Raw genomic sequence first — 19,972 nt, forward strand, 5'->3', positions numbered from 1 at the left:
GGAAGCCAACACGCTTTGTGTGGATCAGCTTCTAAAGTTAACACATACAATAGGGTTTGGAATCAAGCTCCAGTGTTAGCTTCCAGTTGTCTTAGAGCTGGTTTTGCTTTAGGAAATATCAGATGCTAAAGACTAAAAGCAAAAGAAACATTGAAATAAATAGCTTTTTGTCCCTTCCCTCAGGCATTTCTGGAAGAAAATATACCATTCTAACGTGACCAAAGCACAGCAGTTTTTTTTACTTTAGTCTCATTTATTTAGTAGCATACACACTTCAGAGTAACAAACACTCATCCAATACAGTCAATGTCAAAAGTGACCATGGTCAGCATTGCATTGTAGTGTTCAGAACTGATGCATGTGGATGATACAGGCCATTTGAACTCAGTACCTTAAGAATAACAAATAATAACAACAGCAATAAAAAAGGTAGCAAAAGCCCTCTGAGATACTTAAGGGTTTGGTCCAACTCCCACTGCAATCTTTCCCTTTAATAGGAACTGGATCCTATTAAGTGAGTTTTGCCCTGTACAAAATTCAGAGGGATTTAATTTTTACCATTTTGGTTACATTTCAGCCACATTTATATCCCTGTGGGGCCTCAACACCCAACATCTTTAAAAACTTATCTGATGTATCTCTGTGCATTTCTTTCTATATTGCACCTTCCTCCAAAGGATCTCACAGCATCTTGCAGGCAATAGTGAAGGACAGCCTCACACCATTCCTGTGAGGTAAGTAGGTACTGTTCCCATCTGTAAAATGGGAACAAAACTGATGCCTAGTTGTGCAAGGCCAAAAAAACAAGTTGAGGGAGAGAAGTCCTACTTTCAGATTCAAACAGGAATGCAGCAGCTATAGCAGTAAGCATTGCTGCATCTAACCCATGAGTTTAAAGACCTTGGTGTGTAAATCAGAGGTCAGCTGTTCAGCACCAAAGTGCCTCTGGGCCAGTATATCTGCAGCCATGCTGCAGAAACACACACACTCAGTGTCTCCAGAGTGAGGCACTATCCCAGCAGATCCATTAACGAACTACACTCTGGACTTGCATGTGAACAAGTACCTTGGTTATCATGCATCAGCTCTTCTATGTTACATGTCTGTGCAAATGCATCATGTTGACTCTCTGGTAAATATAAGCTTATTCAAGGCAACTTACTCCATAGTGAAAGAAGACTTCCTCACACTAGCAAGTGAGTGCACACAGACAGACCCTCTGGTCCATCTGATGAGAAACAAGGTACCTAACATACCCTGTGGTAGTTTGTTTATGAGCTCATAGTCTCACCCTCCTAGAACTCCTGTGCTCAGTTGGAAATCCTACCCTTAGCAGTTTACCAAGAAAAGCTGCCTACTTCTCTCCTTTCCATAACAACAGCAGATGATTGTGATTTCTTCCTTTCTGATCCTTTAGCAAGGCAAAGAGGCCATTTCAAAACTAACTTGCTAGAACTATGTGTTATCTAGAATGAGTTTTCAGACCACGGTTTGCTATTGCAGAGGTTTTCATTTTTCCCTGACCTTTCCAACAGTCATTCTAAAAGTTTGTCTTAAATTCTCAGCTGACATTTGAACATCAACCTCTACCACCTAAATCTCCCCTCTAGAAAATAAGTTACACTGGTGCAAAAGATTCACAGGTGTGGTAACAGAAGAAAGAAATTTAACTCTGAAGATTAATTAAGCAAACCACTAAAGGAATTATATCTTCACAGTGTTATGTCCTAACTTCAATAATTTTTTTTATTATGGTAGGACTGCTTGCAATTGAAGTCTCATAAAAAAGGTAATGTTATTAAAGTCCTCCCTGTGAGACCTATTTACTTGCTATTCATTTGTCATCTCATAGCAGTTCAAAAGTTAGGAGGCATCTGGAATGATATCTGTGCTCACTGTCAATTCAAAAAAAAAAAAAAAAGGCAGTGTAAACCTTCTGAAACTTTTAAGTGGAAAATTCATTAACATGCTATCATGCATATAAAACTGAGAGACTCTGAGAGGCCACAGAAGTCATCTGAATTTGCAGTGAACTGCAAAAATAATTACCAGTTTCAGACAACTTCTGTGTTAGGATGAAATGCTTCCACATGTCATTACTTCCTAACAGAATACCTACTCTAAGTCATCTAACTTTTATGTGACAGTTGAACTTCAATTTTTAACACTGCTGTTTTGCTTAGAGGTGATGAAAAAGTAACTAAATCTGACTGATCTTTTAGTACAGTAGTGTGTTATCCAAAGTAACTCATTTTAGAAATTATTTTAGGCTCTTCAGTTCTAATTACAAATGTTATACATAGATTCCATTCCAGATCTGAACTCTACAGGGTTTTTTCTGCTCATGATAATGGTTATTATTGAAGTAGCAGTTTCTCAAAGCATGGAGTCAGTTTCATATATCCAGAAGTTCTCAGAATCGCTCCTGAGCCCAGGACACCAGCAAAAGATGGCAATTTCTGATCAATGTGCATTACTAGCTTTAGATGTTGAAAGAGGATTAACCATCAAGTAGCAATGTAAGTCTAGTCCATATTTTGGAAACTGCATCATCACATTATTAATGTTAAAACCTGGAATGTGAGTGAACATGAGACTAATGATAGTATTTACACTGCTAGTATTTAAAGAACTGTTCAAGTGACTAGAGGAAATCAAGGAGAAGGTATGTGAAGCCATTACAAGAAAACACTTCAATCTTCTTAACCTAAAAACTGTGAATTTTCTGTGGCTGTGCCTGAACCACAGCAAAAGAAGAATTAATCACAGATCACCCTGTAATTCCAGACAGGGACTAGAGGATGTGATATATTGACATCCCTTCACCCAAACTGCCTGGATTTAACATCTGATACCTTGGAGGAAGGATGCCTGGGAATTATTTCATCACCGTGTAATGCTGTGAATGCAGAAACATTACCATCCTGATTGCCGTGCCAGTTTACATACTTAAGTGGCACCATTGTATTTGAGAACAGGAACATGGCCAAGAAGTCACACATATTAGGAAACAGTCAAATCATGATCTTAAGAGATCACATTGGTTGTTGATTACTAGTGCGTGCATCTGTGTGCTTGTGTATAGGGGTTTTATCCTTAAAAATAAACAAGCCTTGGGAAAAAAAAAAACTTAGTTCCCTGATCTGTGTGTGAAAGATCATTAGTGATTTTCAGAACTGCAGTTCAGCTGCAAGAGGCCAAACTTGCCAAGCTACTAACATTTCCAGCAGCCTACCCAGTTGGAAAGTCAAATGGTTTTGGAGACCATAGGCTGCTATTCTCTCCCTAGAGTACTTGTAAACTCCTGAGAAGCTACATAAAAAGCCAAGGCTGTTCTTGGATAGAAGCAAGGTTAGGGTGGGGAAGAGGAGGAATGGTCAAGAGCAGTTAGCCACATCAAGCCACTACAAACTGTTGTCTCCCTTTGCTCCAGGTTTCTTGTGATTATCACCCATTTCCACCTTGTTCACACTGTAACACAATGCGGTAGAAGTTGTTGGTCCAACCTACAGTGCACACAGGCGCAAGAAGACTTGGAATTAGAGAGGAAAAAACCAATCTGGTCTTAAAACTATGCAGTTCCCTGAAAAAATGGAGTTTTTTTCTGTCCTGAATCCCCAAGCATTTGCCCCGGTTCACTAAGAAGTAATCTGGAGTCCAATTTTGCCAGAAATCACAATCATTCTGGTTTACCACACAGACCTCTTGACTCATGCTGGTGTGATTCCCAAGTATGGAGAACTTCATTCTCTGAGGACCAGTCTCAAGTTCATCTGGTGCAATACAGACCAATCTGGAGTTATTTGTTTACATCCATAGAGGGTTGATGCAAAGTAATTTTGATCACTAACTGCTAGGTTCTGGATGTAGCTTCCTCTGCACTGATGACCTCAGGAGCTTGGACTTAAAGGTTTCCTTCTAACTGAGTTTCCTTCTACTTCAGTAAAGCAGAAAATTACAGAGAAGCCCTGCAAGTTTTGTGCCATTCTCAACTCATCTTTCAGTGATGCTTTCCAAGATGCCAATCAAATTGTCCAACCCCAACAAGTACCCGTCCTCCCTGTTGCCTTCTTGCCAGGGGATTCTGTGATCCAGTGTTTGCCCATCAGGGAGAAGGGTAGTCTTTCCAAAATCAATCAGCCACACATTGGCATTCCCACTGCCATCATGTACAAAAAGTAGTGAACTTCCAACAACCTGGAAGACAGATTGAGATGATGAGGTTACAAATACATCTTCAGCCCTCCCCCACCACTTAACACTTCCTGATAACCAGGTGACCTCCTCAGATGACCTGTCACCCACCACACTTTTGGGCTGCACTTATACAGTGACAATTTACATGCTCCATTTGCATAACCATTTCAATCAGTAAGGTCTAAAAGGGCATGTAGATGAGAAATGGACACAGTAGACAACGGGAAGAAAAGCAATTCTTCATCTCACTTAGCAACAGGTCTCAATTTGAGCAATTCAGCAAGGCCAGTGACTATTTTCAAAGACAGACTATGACCCATGATTAACAAAAATATCTCCAGTGATAAGAGGACATCAACAAGGTAAAATAAAATGTCTAATCTCATAATCTTGAGCTGTAACAAGCAGAATTTACATTGCTAATGATGCCTTCTGCACAGCAAAGCACACAGGGAGAACATCTAAAGCAGAATTATACAGTATTTCCATGTAAATCCATTATAACTAATACAGCCCTCATTGTCAAACTACAATAATGCCATTGTACCAAATGCAAGCTTCCACACTGCCATTCCCCTGTAAAGATTCCCACTGGAAGACACCAAGATTAGAGAAACTGCAGGAAACCAGTACTAATAAACCACTCTGTGTAGTGGCCCAGAGTTATAAGTGCTGTGATATTATAAAGACGGGAGGATTTAGTATTTCTCGACTAATTTAATCTTCTGTATCATTGTGATCAAGGCTTTGTGGTATCTGTGTTGTTAACATACATTAGTTTTGTTCTACAAATTCCTTTCTACTCATACAGCAGGTTATTCTTAAGTACATCTGAATGACCAAATGAAGAAGCAATGCACCTCCACAAAATTCCACTCACTGCTCACCTCATGTCGCTTGAAGAAGTCTGAGGATTCAAGAATGACATTAATTTCCTGCAGACGCTTGAGGTATTTTTTCTAGAGGAAGAAGAGAAAAAAAACCCAAACAACCCATAAACATTTAACTGAAGACTGAATAAAGATACTCTGTTTGCAAGAGTCAGTATAATGAAGAGACCATATTACTTTTAGGCTGGAGGTCCTTCAAAACAACAGGTTCATCATTTGAAAGTCAATCTGAAAATACACTTCAGCAAGCTTTCATAGTGAATGAACAGACTGCAGTTCCTCTGCTGCATGTGTTACACCAAGCATACTTCTCTGTCTTGATTTGGATGCAGTGAGGCTTTCTGCATGTGGTTTTTTTCCTTCTTAATAAAGAGAAAAATGTTTCAAGCAATTAAAAATCTTTCATCTAGAGTGAAAAGAGAATGAAATTGTGTTAGAGAGACAAGGAGCTTCAACCATGGTGGGGGCAGTGGTGGGAATAAAAAGAATCAATACCTAATGTATAAAGCTCTAGCGCAGATTTTTAGTGCTGCCCTTGCTCCTCCTGGAGGGCTAGTCTGCCTCCATAATGGCTTCCACATTGCAGCAAAACACTATGGCATCCTTTGAAGTTTCAAAGACAAGAGATGTGTTATGCCATCTACCACATGCCTACTGTGCTACCCATGAAGTAGCATACAGGAGTTGCTCTTTGAGATGAATTTCATACATGTGAGCACAGCCAGTCACCAATCCCACTTCCTGCCTCTATGCTCTGTTTTTATCCTCCCCAGATTGAATTCCCAAATCACAGGTTTTCCTGCCAACACAATCCTTGCTTAGATATCATCATCCCTCTGATGCAATTGACACACGTGGTCGAAGCCGATGGCAAGTTAGTCTCAACGACATTTTGCTACCACAAGGCATTTGAGGTGAACTCATGACATGAGCTGACAGAACTGGTCTCAGTCAACTACTTCTCACAGCCCACCAAGTTTGCATGTCCACTCCATGTCCTGAGAGCAACTGAAGTCAAAACCATTTACTTCCTTGGTAGTCTAAGTCCTATTTCATGTACCAAAGAAAGCATGGCCCTGAAGCAACTTCATTGGGTCCAAGATCAGATAACCTGAAGAGTTCAAACTCACCAGAATAGTTGTGTTGCCCTCAATGAATTCCACAAAAACCTGTAGAACTTGCTCCTGTGTCTTCGTAGTTTTGAAGTTTGTGTTACATGTTCCATCTGCCTTCTGCACAAAACCACACAAAGACAGAGATGATTTATACCACACGCATATCATTCCCTTCATCAGTCAATCCTCTTGAACCATCAACAGCTCAGCTCTTGCTAACCAGATGAAAGTGAGTAGTTGAACAGGAAGAGAACAGATAAACCAAGAAAAAAGTAGAGGAGCAGAGATACAAAAGCTGATTGGATGACTTTAAATGGCACTGGCACTTCATTTCCTGTTGAGAACAAGAAAATAAAAACAAACTTCATGATATTACAAGCTTGCAGGAGGGTTTTCTCACATGTCAGTGCTAGCAGTGCAAAGTTCAGTGGGGCAAACCACAGTGACCTCTTTGGTTGTCCTCTTGTCTAGCTAGATGTAGTGAAACCCTGGCTGAGGGCATAAGGGAACATTTTTATGTCAAATTTTACTAGTCCTTTTTTTTTTCTATTTGGTGAGGGTTTTTTGTTGTTGTTTTGTGGGTTTTGTTTTTATTGTTATTTCTGTTTATTAATGTGGAAATCAAAGAATCACAGTTAGGACTCAGTTCCCAATATACCTTTGAATATTAATGTGACCTAGAAGTCACAGAACGGAAATCTAGTTGCAGACAGGAACAACTTGGGATTTGCAATGCTAGCAGAGACAAAGTGAATTTTGGCAAACGACCATGTAGACATGCTTGTTCCATGCGGAGAAATTCAGAGTATTTTTGTGCTAGCAGTAAGGCTCAGTACAGAAGTATCCTGCTACTGAAAAAAACCAAGTCTTTTTACGTGCTGGTACAGACCAGCTTGTGCTTCTGGAATTAAAAGTAAATAAGAGCAGTGCATGAATCAGAGGTATCTGTCAACATAGACTATATGAATATGCAAGTCCCCAGCAGCATCCCTGCTGCTTCAAGAGACACAAATAGGAGATTTTAGGACAATCGTGTAAGATACAGCATTTACCACAGTTGGTAATAAAAATCCACTAAAACCCTGAAGGATTATCAAACTGTTTTCCTCTCCACTGTATCGGAAAATCCCTCATTTTGATTATAAGAGTAAATCAGCAGGTCATCAAAATGTATTCTCTCCTACATATTAAGTCACTGTACCAAAACTGGATAAATTCAGCTCCAGTCTCAGCAGGTGAAACACTATTTATTCCACAGCTGAACTTGGCTTCTAACGTACACATGAAAAAATTTCAATAATGCTATAATTCCAGATCTCTCATGCAAGAGAATGAACTGACTGAATGGCAGAGCCATGCAGAACTGCCTCCCACCTACCAGACTTTCTAGCAGCAGAATAAACAGAATTTTATTCCAAGGCTGTGGGCCAGATACAAGTGTGGCATGTCAGCCTGATGAGATGTGCAAGTTATGCAAGAGCAGCTCAGCAGGTAGGCAGTGAAAGTTAGGAGCCATCTGATCTAATGTATGATAATATTCAACAGCACACAGAAATTTGGAACTTCATCCCTCATACCTCTTCATTGGAGAAAGGTATTTTAAAAATAATTTCTCACTCTGCCATAAATCCCAGTCTGGAATCGCTGCTCTGTGTTCCCTTTTCATCCTTTTTTTTTTGTCTGAACGGACTAGTTGCTTGTTTCCCTGTGGTTGAGAAACACTGCTATGATTTTGCTCCTTTCCAGTGGTTGGCAGGAAACATAACTGCTGCCTGTCTTACTGTAAACAACATCCAGATTTTGAATGGTATCATCCTCAGTATTCTAAACCAGGGCTCTGCAACACCTCTGGATGTACCTGAGCCCCAGGAGGCACCTGCCTGACCCACTCCTGGAAGTCACCTTTGTCAAGGACTCCACATACATTCCTGCACAGCAGAGCAGTCCATCACACAGTGCAGCTCATGGGTCACTTGCAACACTTCTCATTACATGTGCCAGTGACACAGCTTGCAGAAGGGCAGGTTTCACAGTTCCATAAAGTAGTGTTACCTATCTTAACCCATGTGGTCTTGCTCAGAGTCCTCCACAGACTTCCCTTAAAGGATTCTGGCTTACCTTAATAGACACACAAAGATTTATGCATCATATCTGATGTCCTCCTGGGAACATGGCTATCCCTGATCTATGGCTAAAGGAATGGTACCAAAGGAAGAAGTAACTTTGAAAAGTGCACTGACATTCAGTGATAGAATGGGAAGCCAGAAATCCCAGTTCTTGGTCCCATGAATCTCTACTCTGCAAAACTATTAGCTCCATATTGTAGAGAAAGACGTTTCTGATGCCTAGCCTTCAGACAGGCCCTGCCAGAGAGGAAACATGCATTCAGAATCTGGCAGGCACAAGATAGCATGTCTTGTGTCATGTTCCAGCTGTAGGGAAACCAAATGGTTTGAATTATTTTTGATAGGAGGAAAAGTGACAAATCCCATAAATGAACCTGACTTGGTTTCAGAGATATGGGAGCAAGACAGCGAAAAGGGGCCGTTCAACCTAAAGAGAAAAGGTGAAGGAGTGCATACAGTGAATAAGATCTCATTTATCGGCAGCCACTTCACAGAAGGGCTTATATGATTTCACTTTCTTTGCTTCTGCTTCTTACTCAAGCAGCCACAGAGCAGGAATATTTCTGAGACCAAACCCAATATATCTTCTCAGCTAACTCCACGAGTTATCACTGAGATCAGGAAGAACATCCCCTTTTCCCCAACAACCACTAGCTGGCACCACTGACTCTTATAGGCTCTCCTCCCAAAATGGGGATCCCTGCAGAATGGCTTTGCTTTTCTGCAAATATACAGAACTGGATATACAGTTCAGCTGCAGTGAAACAATGTAAGGAGTACTGATGAGCTGTATTGCTTGAACAACTCACTTTCTGCCACCATTTCTCCATGTAAAAAAAATTAAGAGAATGATACCTACATTCCTCATAATAGCACAGGGAGATGGAGGGAAAGGTAATGTAATGAAGTACTCCAAAGCATTTCCTGTGCTTAATCAAGGATTAAGTATTCATGTTTTGCACAGTTACAGCATTGTCTCTGCAGAGGGAAATACTACACAGTCTTGTGCCATACTGTTCCTACCCATCTCTGACAACCAACAAAACCATAAAGAACAAGCCAAGAGACATTTGGAAGCTCCCCTGTGCTCCCTTAGCTCAGTCACTCTCCAGGATTCAACAGAAATCTGTACATGTACACTGACCAACTATCTTTCCAAGAACATACATTAAAGGTCCCAAGATCATCTGGGTTTCTAATTCCCTTACAGAAAGTATACAAAAATCTAAGCGGTATAGGAATAAAACAAGTCTCTTGATAACATTGTTAGTTGGCTAAAGGGCAAGATAAGATCCTGTGTCTTGACTGGACTGGAGCCAGATCATCTACCCCCCAGACAGTTCCTGCATGATGATGACTGTGTCTAACAGCCAGGAGTGGGTGGCACAGCGTACAGAGGGCCAACACACCATGAGCTGGAAGCCCCAGTTCCTGTATCACAGCAGGAGAATCTGTGAATAAGGAAGGGATAAGACAACACAGGGAAGCAGAGAAGAAGGGGGTATTTAAAGAGCCTCTGTCCATCAGCATCATCCTCTTTTATCCCTTTCTTATTTCTATGTGCTTGAATTGTGCAATGGAAGCAAAACTAATCCAGGTTATAATTTACAATGTCCTAATTGACCTAAATTAAATGTGTATAGTCTGGAAACATCCTGACATCACACAGGGTAACCCACACTAGCTTCTTTACTGCTCTCATGTCATGGGTTTCAGGTAACAAGTACTCACCCAGGGTGCAAGTGGGTTTGGACAGCCCTCACCATGCTCTCTGCTGCTACAAGTACACCTCTATCTAAACCCAAGCAAACTAGTTTAAGGTTGGCTGTGACAGGCCTATGCAAGCAGAAAGCACGCTTCCAGGTTCCCGCAAGTGCTAACATTCAAGTAACTGAGTCAGGGTGATATTCTGAGAGTAGGCTTCTGGTAGGTATCTGACACTGCCATGGAACACAACACATGCAGGACAGGGAGGTGATTCAAAACAGCCAGAACAGCTTCATCAAGGGCAAGTCCTGCCTGACCAACCTAGTGGCCTTCTATGATGGAGTGACTCCATCAGTGCATAAGGGAAGGGTTGCAGATGTCATTTATCTGGACTTCTGTAAAGCCTTTGACATAGTCCCCCACAACATCTTTCTCTCCAAACTGGAGAGAGATGGATTTGAGAAGTGGACTGTTAGGTAGACAAGAAAGTAGTTGGACAGTTGCATCCAGAGGGTAGTGGTCAGTGGCTCAAAGTCCCAGTGGACATCAGTGACAACTGATGGCCCTCAGGGGTCTGTATTGTGACCGGTGTCATTTAATATCTTCATTAAGAACATAGACAAAGGGATCGAGTGCATCCTCAGCAAATTTGCACCAAGCTGAGTGGTGTGGTTGACACACCTGAAGGACAAGATGCCACCCAGAGGGACTTAGACAGGCTCGAGAAGTGGGCCCATGGGAATCTCATGTAGCTTAAGTGCAAGGTGCTGTACCTGGGTCAGGGCAACCCGTGGTATCAATTCAGGCTGGGGGATGAACAGATGAAGAGCAGTCCTGCCAAGAAGGACTTGGGGGTGCTGGTGGGTGAGAGGCTGGATGTGAGCTGGCACTGAATGTGCACTTGCAGCCCAGAAAGCCAATTGTACCCTGGGCTGCATCAAAAGCAGCATGGTCAGCAGATGGATGGAGGGGATTTGCCCCTGTGCTCTGGTGAGACCCCATCCAGAATACTGCATCCAGTTCTGGGGTCCCCAGCACAGGAAGGACAGAGACCTCTTGGAGCAAGTCCAGAGGAGCACCACGAAGATGATTAAAGGGATGGAACACCTCTCCTATGAGGAAAGGCTGAGAGAATTGAGTTTATCCAGCTTGTAAAAGGCTTTGGAGTAACCTAACTGAGGTCTTCCAGTACCTGAAGGGAACCTATAAGATAGAGAGAGACTTATTGCAAGAGCATATAGTAATAGAACAGCGAGGAATGGCTTCAAACTGATAGTAGGTTTAGATTAGTTATTAGGAAAAAAATCTTCTCTGTGAGGTTAGTGAAGCACTGGAACAGGTTGCCCAGAGAAGTTGTGGATGCCCCATCCCTAGAATTGTTTAAGGCCAGGTTGGATGGAGCTCTGATTAACCTGGTCTAGTGAAAGCTGTCCCAGCCCACAGCATGGGGGTTACACGATCTTAAAGGTTCCTTCCAACCTAGGCCATTCTATGATTTTATGATTCTACTTAATATAAAGAATTAATTGGTAGGAAACAAAATTGTCAAGGTTCTTCTATGGCTGTAAGGTAGTATTCTAGGAAAGGTACAGGGGCACTTATCCATCAAGAACAGATGGACTTTGTTGATAGAGAAAATTTATTTTGGATTATTTTGGCTTTATTCCAGCTCCATCTATACTGGATATCGTCATGTACTTAAAAGGACAAGTGGTTTCCTCGATCCCAAGAGTATCTAAGCAAATGCTTTTAACATGCCTTGCAAATAAACATAACTGCAACAAACCCACTTTACTGTGATTCACTTGGAATAAATATGTATAGTTCCTGGATAAAAAAAGTAATTGCCTGGGGAGAGGTGGTTAATTCTTCCGTTCTGAATTCCTCCTCATAACAGTTTCATTTTCACTCTATCTATACGGTGTACCTCCTTGAGTCCTTCCTGCAAAGTCTCAGTGGTGGATTCAAGTATGGCTGATGTGTACTTGAAGTTTAAATTCATCGACACTGCTCTGTTATAATTACAATGAATGCTTTAAAACTGCAATACAGTGAACTCTATGGTTTCAGTTAGCGCATTTTCACATAATCCTTTGGACTAGCACTAGCTTTTTGATTAATCAACACATGAAACAAAGTTTCGTCTCCAGAAACAAGCAGAAGTGAAACTATTACCTTAATTCCTTCAATCCTGAAACCCAGGTTGGCACTAGAGCTGATGGTTTCCCTCCACTGCATGTAGCGGGGTTTGGTGACAGCATGCTGGGCATTCTCTTCAGCCGTGGGAGCAAGAGGATCCACTTCAATCATTTTTTTGTACATGTCCTTACGCAGCTTTGGTTTCTCTCGTGCCTTAGTCAACTCTTCCTCCAGGTACGTTCTACAAAAACATCCCATCCCAACGAAAGTGTAAGGACTTCCCAAACATTTCTTTTTACAACTTACAAATTGGCTTAAAAAAAATATCAACCAGAAAAGTAAATGTTATCATTGCTCCAGTTTTGCATATGGGGAAACTAAAGAACACAGAGTAATGACTGTGCAGATGTATTTAGTGAACCAGTTGCAGGAATTGAGAACTGTCATTTGCTTCTTGTTCTAACTACACCTTTACTTACTGTTACAAGTTATTGTTATGTCCTGGTTACAGAATAGAAGAAAGATGAATTCCTACTGTGCCATGAAACAGAACTGCATTTTCAGAGGACAGCTACGAGAGATCACTTAAAAACAAATAGGGCTTCTGAAGACTTACTGCATTCTCTCTCTTCAAAAAAACCTGTAACATCAGTCATGAGTACTTTTTTTTAGGCCTCAGAAAGTTTAAGTTTTACTTAATTCATCACAGTAAAGACAGAATCACTCTTCATACAGTAAAAAACTACGGAGTAAAGCAGATTATCTGAGCAGTTCCAAATCAGAAGAGGTAACTAAGAACAGGAAGGTGAAGGGTCACAAACCTTCCACATTTTGCTCTTATCACTCAATCTGTTAATCTGATAACCGTTAAAAAGGCACTGCCCATGTTCTCTACATTTCACTGGATTCATAAAGCTTGCACTTTGTCAAGTGCCTGGAGCTTACTTGTTGCATCACAGTGTAACAAATCAGGATGGCGTTTAGGAGATGCTGTCACTCATTGCCAGAACATCACCTACTCTGAATAAAATATGTGCTGCTGCAAATCCTTCTCTTTCTTCTGAGCATACCAGTGCTACATATTTCTACTCTGATTTAGCTGACAATTCATTTAAAATTTTGCATCTATTTGAAAAGGAGTACCTGCACTCCTGTAATGAGAGGAACTCATTTATGACGATAACTCTTGAGCATCTGAGCTGACACCCAAAGGATTACTATGACAGTTCATACCTCTCCTGTTACTACAGACTCCCAACAGATCCCTATCTATACTGTTATTACAGACTCTCATCAGATCCCTATCTCTTTGTTATGCTTAGATAGTATTATTAAGGTTTTCCTTAAGGTAATAGCAACACCTTCAGATGCCTGAGTAGGGAAAAACACAGGTCAGTCCTGAGCAGATGGACAGCTCTTTACAGAAGAGATCAGTACAAGTGAAGACTCATTCAAGCACTGGAAATGGACTCTCATGCTGCTATTCAGTCATTTGCATTTGGACATGGGAATTTTACTCTTTGTGGGGCCTTCTGAATCACTGCATAGAATAAGATTCAATAAACTGTCAGTGAACAAATCGTGTAGGGTTTTTTCCTTGTATTATCAGGCCACTGCAGAGAAACTTTTTCTCAAATCGCCCCCAAAAATTTCTTGATGTGGATAGTTTTTGAGGCTATAGATCAGCCAGTTTCCAGAATCCATGCACAATCAGGCAATAAAAGGACATACTGCCCTCAGGCTGTCCAAGGCGATTGCCACAACAATAGGTTGTCTGTACTGAATCCCAAGGACCCAAAAATGTTACCAAACTCCTCCAGACAGAGCACGACCACATCTCTCCCTTCCTTCAAATGCACATGGGTTAGAAAGCACTTTCTTTTTCATTTACCCCACCTGATCCCCATCTTGCAGTCCATCACACTTGGCCCTTCAAAATCAGTAAGCAAGTCATCCAGCTGAATGTAGCTCTCGCCATCTCTCTCCACCACACCATGGAAGCAAGGGACACAGGAGCGTAGTGGGTCTTTCATCAATCGCTCAAAACACTCCTTTTCATTCTCTGAGAAGCGTTTGAGAATCTTCCCACTATCAGCTGCCTTAAAACTCCCTAAAAAAAGAAATCAAACAAATGCTGACAAGACTGACATGCAAAAAAAGAAAAATCTCTTCCCCCACCACTCCAGCTTCATCTACCTCAGCCTCATGGCACCAGTTAAAGATTTCCCCTGAATACAAGTGATAATATGCTTTTCATAAAAAATAAAATATACAGGACAAACAGCCATTGGCAGTAAAAGTCCATTTGGATACATTCCCATGTTAGAATTTATAGCTTTAAGGAGTGTAGCTGCTCCAGGCCATTGGGCTGTTGTTTGCCTTTTTTCCAAGCTAAAAAGGTTAGCTTATTAAACAGTACTATACTTACTCAAATGCACAGGAAGAAGCCACAAGCCAGAATTCATTAATCCTCTGACAGGCTATTTTAAAGCTGCATAACACTGCCAGCATTGGCTTTGTCCTTAATCCTCACACAGGGTATATATACCTGCTGAGCGTGTACCTACAGGGGCAGCGCAGTCAATCAGTGATCGTTAAACAGCCAGGAACAGGCCAGAAGCCAAGCACTGACCTTCTACACACACAGTGACTGCGCAAGTGTTTACCTGCAGGTACTGCAGGTACTGCCTCTTCTCTGGAAAACTGCTAATCTGCTAATTCCCTGCAGGTACAGTCTGTAGTGAAATTGTCTTTTTTACAGTGCTGTGTCTGAATGGTATCCAGTACAAATGAGTCTGCATAGGCCACGATTAGCAGTAAGCAGACTCCAGCTGTATGGAGATTCCTGTCCAAACACTCTCCTGTCTTGCAACCTGCCAGTAACAGCTGAGGAAACTACACATTTCATTCAGAGGTACCCTCTAATCTGTATGAAACAAATTGGACACCGAAGTAGGAGCTCTGTTAATCCTGGGGATAACGCTCAACTTTTATCACAGCGAGATCCTTCAGCCATTGCAAACTAGTTCTTCTCCGACAAAACCTAGAACTGGCACTGCTTTGGCACAAGGGTAAGAGTGGTGATGGCCCAGGTTTTAGTTCAAAAAAAACCTGTCACATCAGAGAAGAACAGCTGCAAAAAGGATGGACTAAACACAACCACAGAAAACTATTAAAAGGAAACCAGAACAGTATCTCTCCTAATCATCTTCTAGTAAACTCTTAACACTCCCCTACCACTCTACTGCACAAGTCTCCAGAAGGTTATGATTACATAACTAGTACATCACTCCACACAGATCAAGCCAACTCCATACACTCTGTCATAAAAACTGCTCTACCACTGGGTCACCTTGGCACTCTGCGTGATACAAGTCAGCCCCACCACCAACATGTGCAAAAGGCAGCTACACAATTTCTAGGGCTAAATAAATTCCTCAGTACAACTTTGAAATGCATCACATTAGTGCATTAGCATATAAAGAGGTGGTTCAAGTACTGCATTACAGCATGATGCAGCGTAGGTGTCTGCCCACATGTGTACTAATAACCCCCCCCAATAGCACTGCACAGGAATTAAATGAAGCATGAGAGATGCAAACATGATGACTTCCCTTTGTTGGTTTTTTGCCTTACCAATGAAACAAAGCCTACATCAGGAGCACACTTAACAACTTCTACAAATACAAAACTAGAACCTGCCAAGTGAGCTGGCCCCTTGCACTCATACAGTGAAGAGTGATGAGTTCACAATGCAAACACCTGGTCAGCAAGTCAATTTTTACATTTGTTTTCCATCCAAAGACTTATATTAAGATGAGGAGTTTGTGGTTGGTATTAGAAACACCGTCCTTGCCAGGGCTGAAGCACTTACAGACATGAACAGTAATCCTTCCCACTAGAGAACTAACTATTGGCTACTCAGTCAAGAAAAATGATCTCATACCACAACCAACGGAAACAGATGGATTAGGGCTTTAACTCCTCAGTCCCTCGTTTCCCTCTAACATGTATTTTACACATATCACTTTGTAAGGAGGAATCGGGACCCTGGCCCTTCCCCAGAGTCTCACCATTACTTCCTTGCTCATCTGATTATTCAGGTGTATCACTCCCTCTTCCCTATCCCCACCACAACTGAAAGATGTTCTAGTTCACAGATTCATATGATATTGGCTGCTTCCTTTTTACCTGAAGGAAACAGAGAAACACTGTTTTCCTCGCTGCTGCCATCCTCAGTCCAGAGACAAACACATCAAAGATACGCATCTCACCTGTATGCCCAGCCAGCTGCACCCATGAGTAGCGTTTCTTGAAGGGGCTGATAACTGGTAAGTTAACCATGGTTTTAATCGTATGCCATGCCTTTTTCTGGAAATCAAAGAAAAGAAACATTACACTGGGCAGAAGTTGAAATCCTGACATGCCATAAATGTATCACATAGCTTCATGCACATTGAATTGTTCCTCACTAATTTTTAAGTGCTCAAAGGCGGAACCACAAAGCAAACACTATGATCACTGTTGGAAAAACATGCACACAAACCCAAGAATGGACAAATAAAGATAACGCCCCACCGTGCACAAGAAAGCTATTTGTAAGAAATAAAAAAAAAAAAGTCATACTGCATGTCACAGGCTTGTTCTTAGCCACACCTCACTCTGTGTCTGAGTCACACAGTATGCGGACAGCAGATGTTGAACGAACACATGCACACGCACACATACGCACATTTAAGTTTCCATGAGACATGCACATAAGCTGCTTGCCACTATCAGCAACACTTCCTTTCCCAGAGAACTTCACCATCACCTCATGATTAACGGCTTTCTCCAAGTCAGCAGGTAAGCCTTACTGTGACAGATGCATAGAAAACGTACCTCTAGCTGGACACAGAACTCACCCCTGTCCCTCAGCACCCACTGACCGTGTGCTATAGGATCTCCTGCAGGTCACAAATTTTCCTGCTCCCTCCCCTCTTTCCCAATCCTGTTACTTTTTAACAAAACTGGGCATTGCTTTGGCAACCTTTGGTGTACAGAGGGTGCAGCTGTTTGGGTACTGCAGGCAGACAGGGAAACAGAACAGCTGCTCACAAAGAGCAGCTGAGCTCTCTGTGACAAAAGCAGAAAGGAAAAAAAAAAGTAGAAAGCGAAAACATCTCATGCTCTGGAACTCAAATGCAAGTGGGAGAGAACCACAGCCCACCAGTGTTCACGTTACACTCTGAGAAATCCCAAAGTGCTTCACAGACAAGGGGAGCAGCCTTATTCACCAGAACATGATACTCTGCTGGAGAAGAAACATGGAGTTGCAGGATACTCTTGCATGACAATTTAGTGCTAAGGGGTTTTTGTTGAGATCAAGTATAGTTGGGGATTAGGGTGAATTTACAGAAGTGCTTATCAGTGGCCTAGCTGGAATTCACCAAAATAAATGGGAGGCATTGATGTCACTGAAAATAAGTTTAGGTACTTGCTCATCCCCTGAGAAATCCCCATTCAAAACAACCATGTCTCTTCATGCACTATGAATACTGATCTGACAATTTAGGTGCTTAGGGTACCTAATTTTTATTGTCTTCTACACTGTACTTCTGTAGAAGTGAAAAACAGAAAAAGTGAAATTGCAGGCGATACACAGGTAAAATGTTGCTCTCCAGATCCCACTCTGACCTGGCTACACTTCCCCAAACTTGTTCACTTAAACTACATTTTTTATAAAGTATCCTCTAGCAACACTGGTCACCATGTGAGGACAAAACTCTGCAGCTATCTTAGAATGTATTAAGAGGATATGTGAACTCACAGACACAAGTGATCTTTCTTTTAAGGATTTGTCCTCCCAAGAAAGTTTTACATTATGCTTCAAATTAAACTGACATACCAATATTGTCACCATATGAGCATACTTACTCTGAAATAACATTGCTTCGACCTATTTAACTAAATTTGGTTTTGAACAGAGTTCAAGCCGAAATGAAGTCACTCTTGGTCAGATATGTGCCCTGTGCATCAGTAATGCTTTTGAAAACATACTATGCCAGTGAGAGGAAGCAGAGAAAATCCTGGATGTTTGAGAATTATGAAGACTCAGTTGCACTTAATAGAACTCCACAGTTATTACTAGCTCTAGCTGAACTCCAATTTCATAAATAACTTCTGCAGGTTTAAATTACCCTTTCAATATGCTATATTATTTGGATTGCATATTTTAGATTATTTGTCTTAAGCTGTTCCAAACTGCAGCCTTGTGGTGTTAAACAGCAACTTGCCTCTATGGCAGAGCTAGCTGCTGTTTAATGAGGATGAGAGAGACTCTTGCACACCACTTAAACATGTCCATAGACTCCTTCTGGAGGAAAGTGAAATGTAAATATTGTTATTCAAGTAGCAAAGATATATTACTTTTGTATAGTTTATTTGCCAGATTTAAGTGATAGCAGACGTCCTTTAGTCTACTTTGCTGTTTCTACTACAGAAGGACACAGCCCCAAGTTATTTAAAGAATAGCTGAAAGTAAACATCATTTTGAAGTAAAATGACCCCTTTGAATATAACTCCTCCTGATGATTTAGTTTTTCAAGATCCCATACAAATTTTCAGGGTAACACTGCTTTTTCCACATCCCTTAATCAGAAGTCAGCATTGCTCCATAATCCTTCCATAAAGATCATAATACATTCATCATAATGTTCCACTTCTAACAAACTGCATCCTCTTTCCCAATGACTTGTCATACTGCTATATCCACCAGTAATGAGCACAGGTTTTCAAGGAATGCACATCAACTGTCAATGCAACATCACACTCCAGTGGCTCTCCCACCTTCTCCCTCCCACCAAACTCTAAGAGGCTGCAGCTTTTATTTGTACTGTGGGTGTGAAGGATAGACAACGGGCCAAATTCAGCCCCAGCTCAAGTGGACTTTGGCTGCTTAGGTTACAGGTGCCTTGGATGAGTATGTTTAAATTGCTCATCCAATAAATAGACACTGACAATTTTTATTTACTTTTTTAAACATTTTAAATAATTTCTTCACAAACCCTTTCCCCCCCCCCCCCTCAAGACAGGGAAAGCATAAGGCTCAAGCTAGGAGGGAAAGGACTGCTTTTAGACCCATGCTGTGGAGCATGCTGCCATCGGCAGGGGTTCAGCAGTTGCGTATTCCTCTGCTGCGACTTCCAGTCTCCCAGCTAACTCAACCAGGATACAAACTGCCAGGATGCAAGCAGAGCTGCATACTGTTGAAGCAGTGGTATGAGTGGGAAGATGAAAACTTTGTGCCTGCTGTAGGAGGAATCTTTCTCACTTCTATTTCTAAAGCAAGATTTCTTCTTCTTTGTTAGCAATGGTATTATGTGCTTTTCAAATCACTGTTTTATGCTGCAATGTCAAAGAGGGCTTCTACCACTGCCCATCTGTAATTCCAGTCCTTATTTCTCAGTCCCTGTTTCTTCTAGATTCCTGCTCAGTCTTCCACGATCTTCTGCTCTGCCTGGATTTCTCCAAGACCTCATTTCTTCTATATTCCCAGTGAAAACTCAGATATCTCTGCACTGTATCTGCGTTCAGGATTGCCCGAGTCAGATGCTCTTGACATCACTGATGCTGTTTTATATGCCTCTTGAGATCAATATACTCGAGAGTTTTCCAACAGTAAAATGGAAAGCATTCCAAAAGAGTCAAGAGACAAACATGAAAAGTATTAACCTTCTAAAATTCAGCATATAAATTACTCAGTGTGAATTGTAACTGACACACTATATAAACCTCCCTAAGCAATAAAAGGTGTGGG

General features: G+C 41.4%; 1 protein-coding gene across 1 annotated transcript in view; it reads right to left on the bottom strand.

Moving 5' to 3' along the window:
- Positions 1 to 237: 237 nt before the first annotated feature.
- The window catches only part of ITPKA (inositol-trisphosphate 3-kinase A), a 41,566-nt gene continuing 21,831 nt past the window's right edge, over positions 238 to 19,972 (bottom strand). The window contains exons 2-7 of the mRNA XM_027642180.1: positions 16,449 to 16,545; positions 14,071 to 14,284; positions 12,211 to 12,415; positions 6,218 to 6,319; positions 5,085 to 5,156; positions 238 to 4,197 (exon numbers count right to left, since the gene is read on the bottom strand). Coding sequence (XP_027497981.1) covers positions 3,994 to 4,197; positions 5,085 to 5,156; positions 6,218 to 6,319; positions 12,211 to 12,415; positions 14,071 to 14,284; positions 16,449 to 16,545 — 894 coding nt within the window. The 3' untranslated portion in view covers positions 238 to 3,993. The remainder of the gene's footprint in view (positions 4,198 to 5,084; positions 5,157 to 6,217; positions 6,320 to 12,210; positions 12,416 to 14,070; positions 14,285 to 16,448; positions 16,546 to 19,972) is intronic.

Source organism: Corapipo altera, unplaced genomic scaffold (genome assembly GCF_003945725.1).
Source record: "Corapipo altera isolate COAL_440 unplaced genomic scaffold, ASM394572v1 23b, whole genome shotgun sequence".
In the NCBI taxonomy this organism is placed as follows: domain Eukaryota; kingdom Metazoa; phylum Chordata; class Aves; order Passeriformes; family Pipridae; genus Corapipo; species Corapipo altera.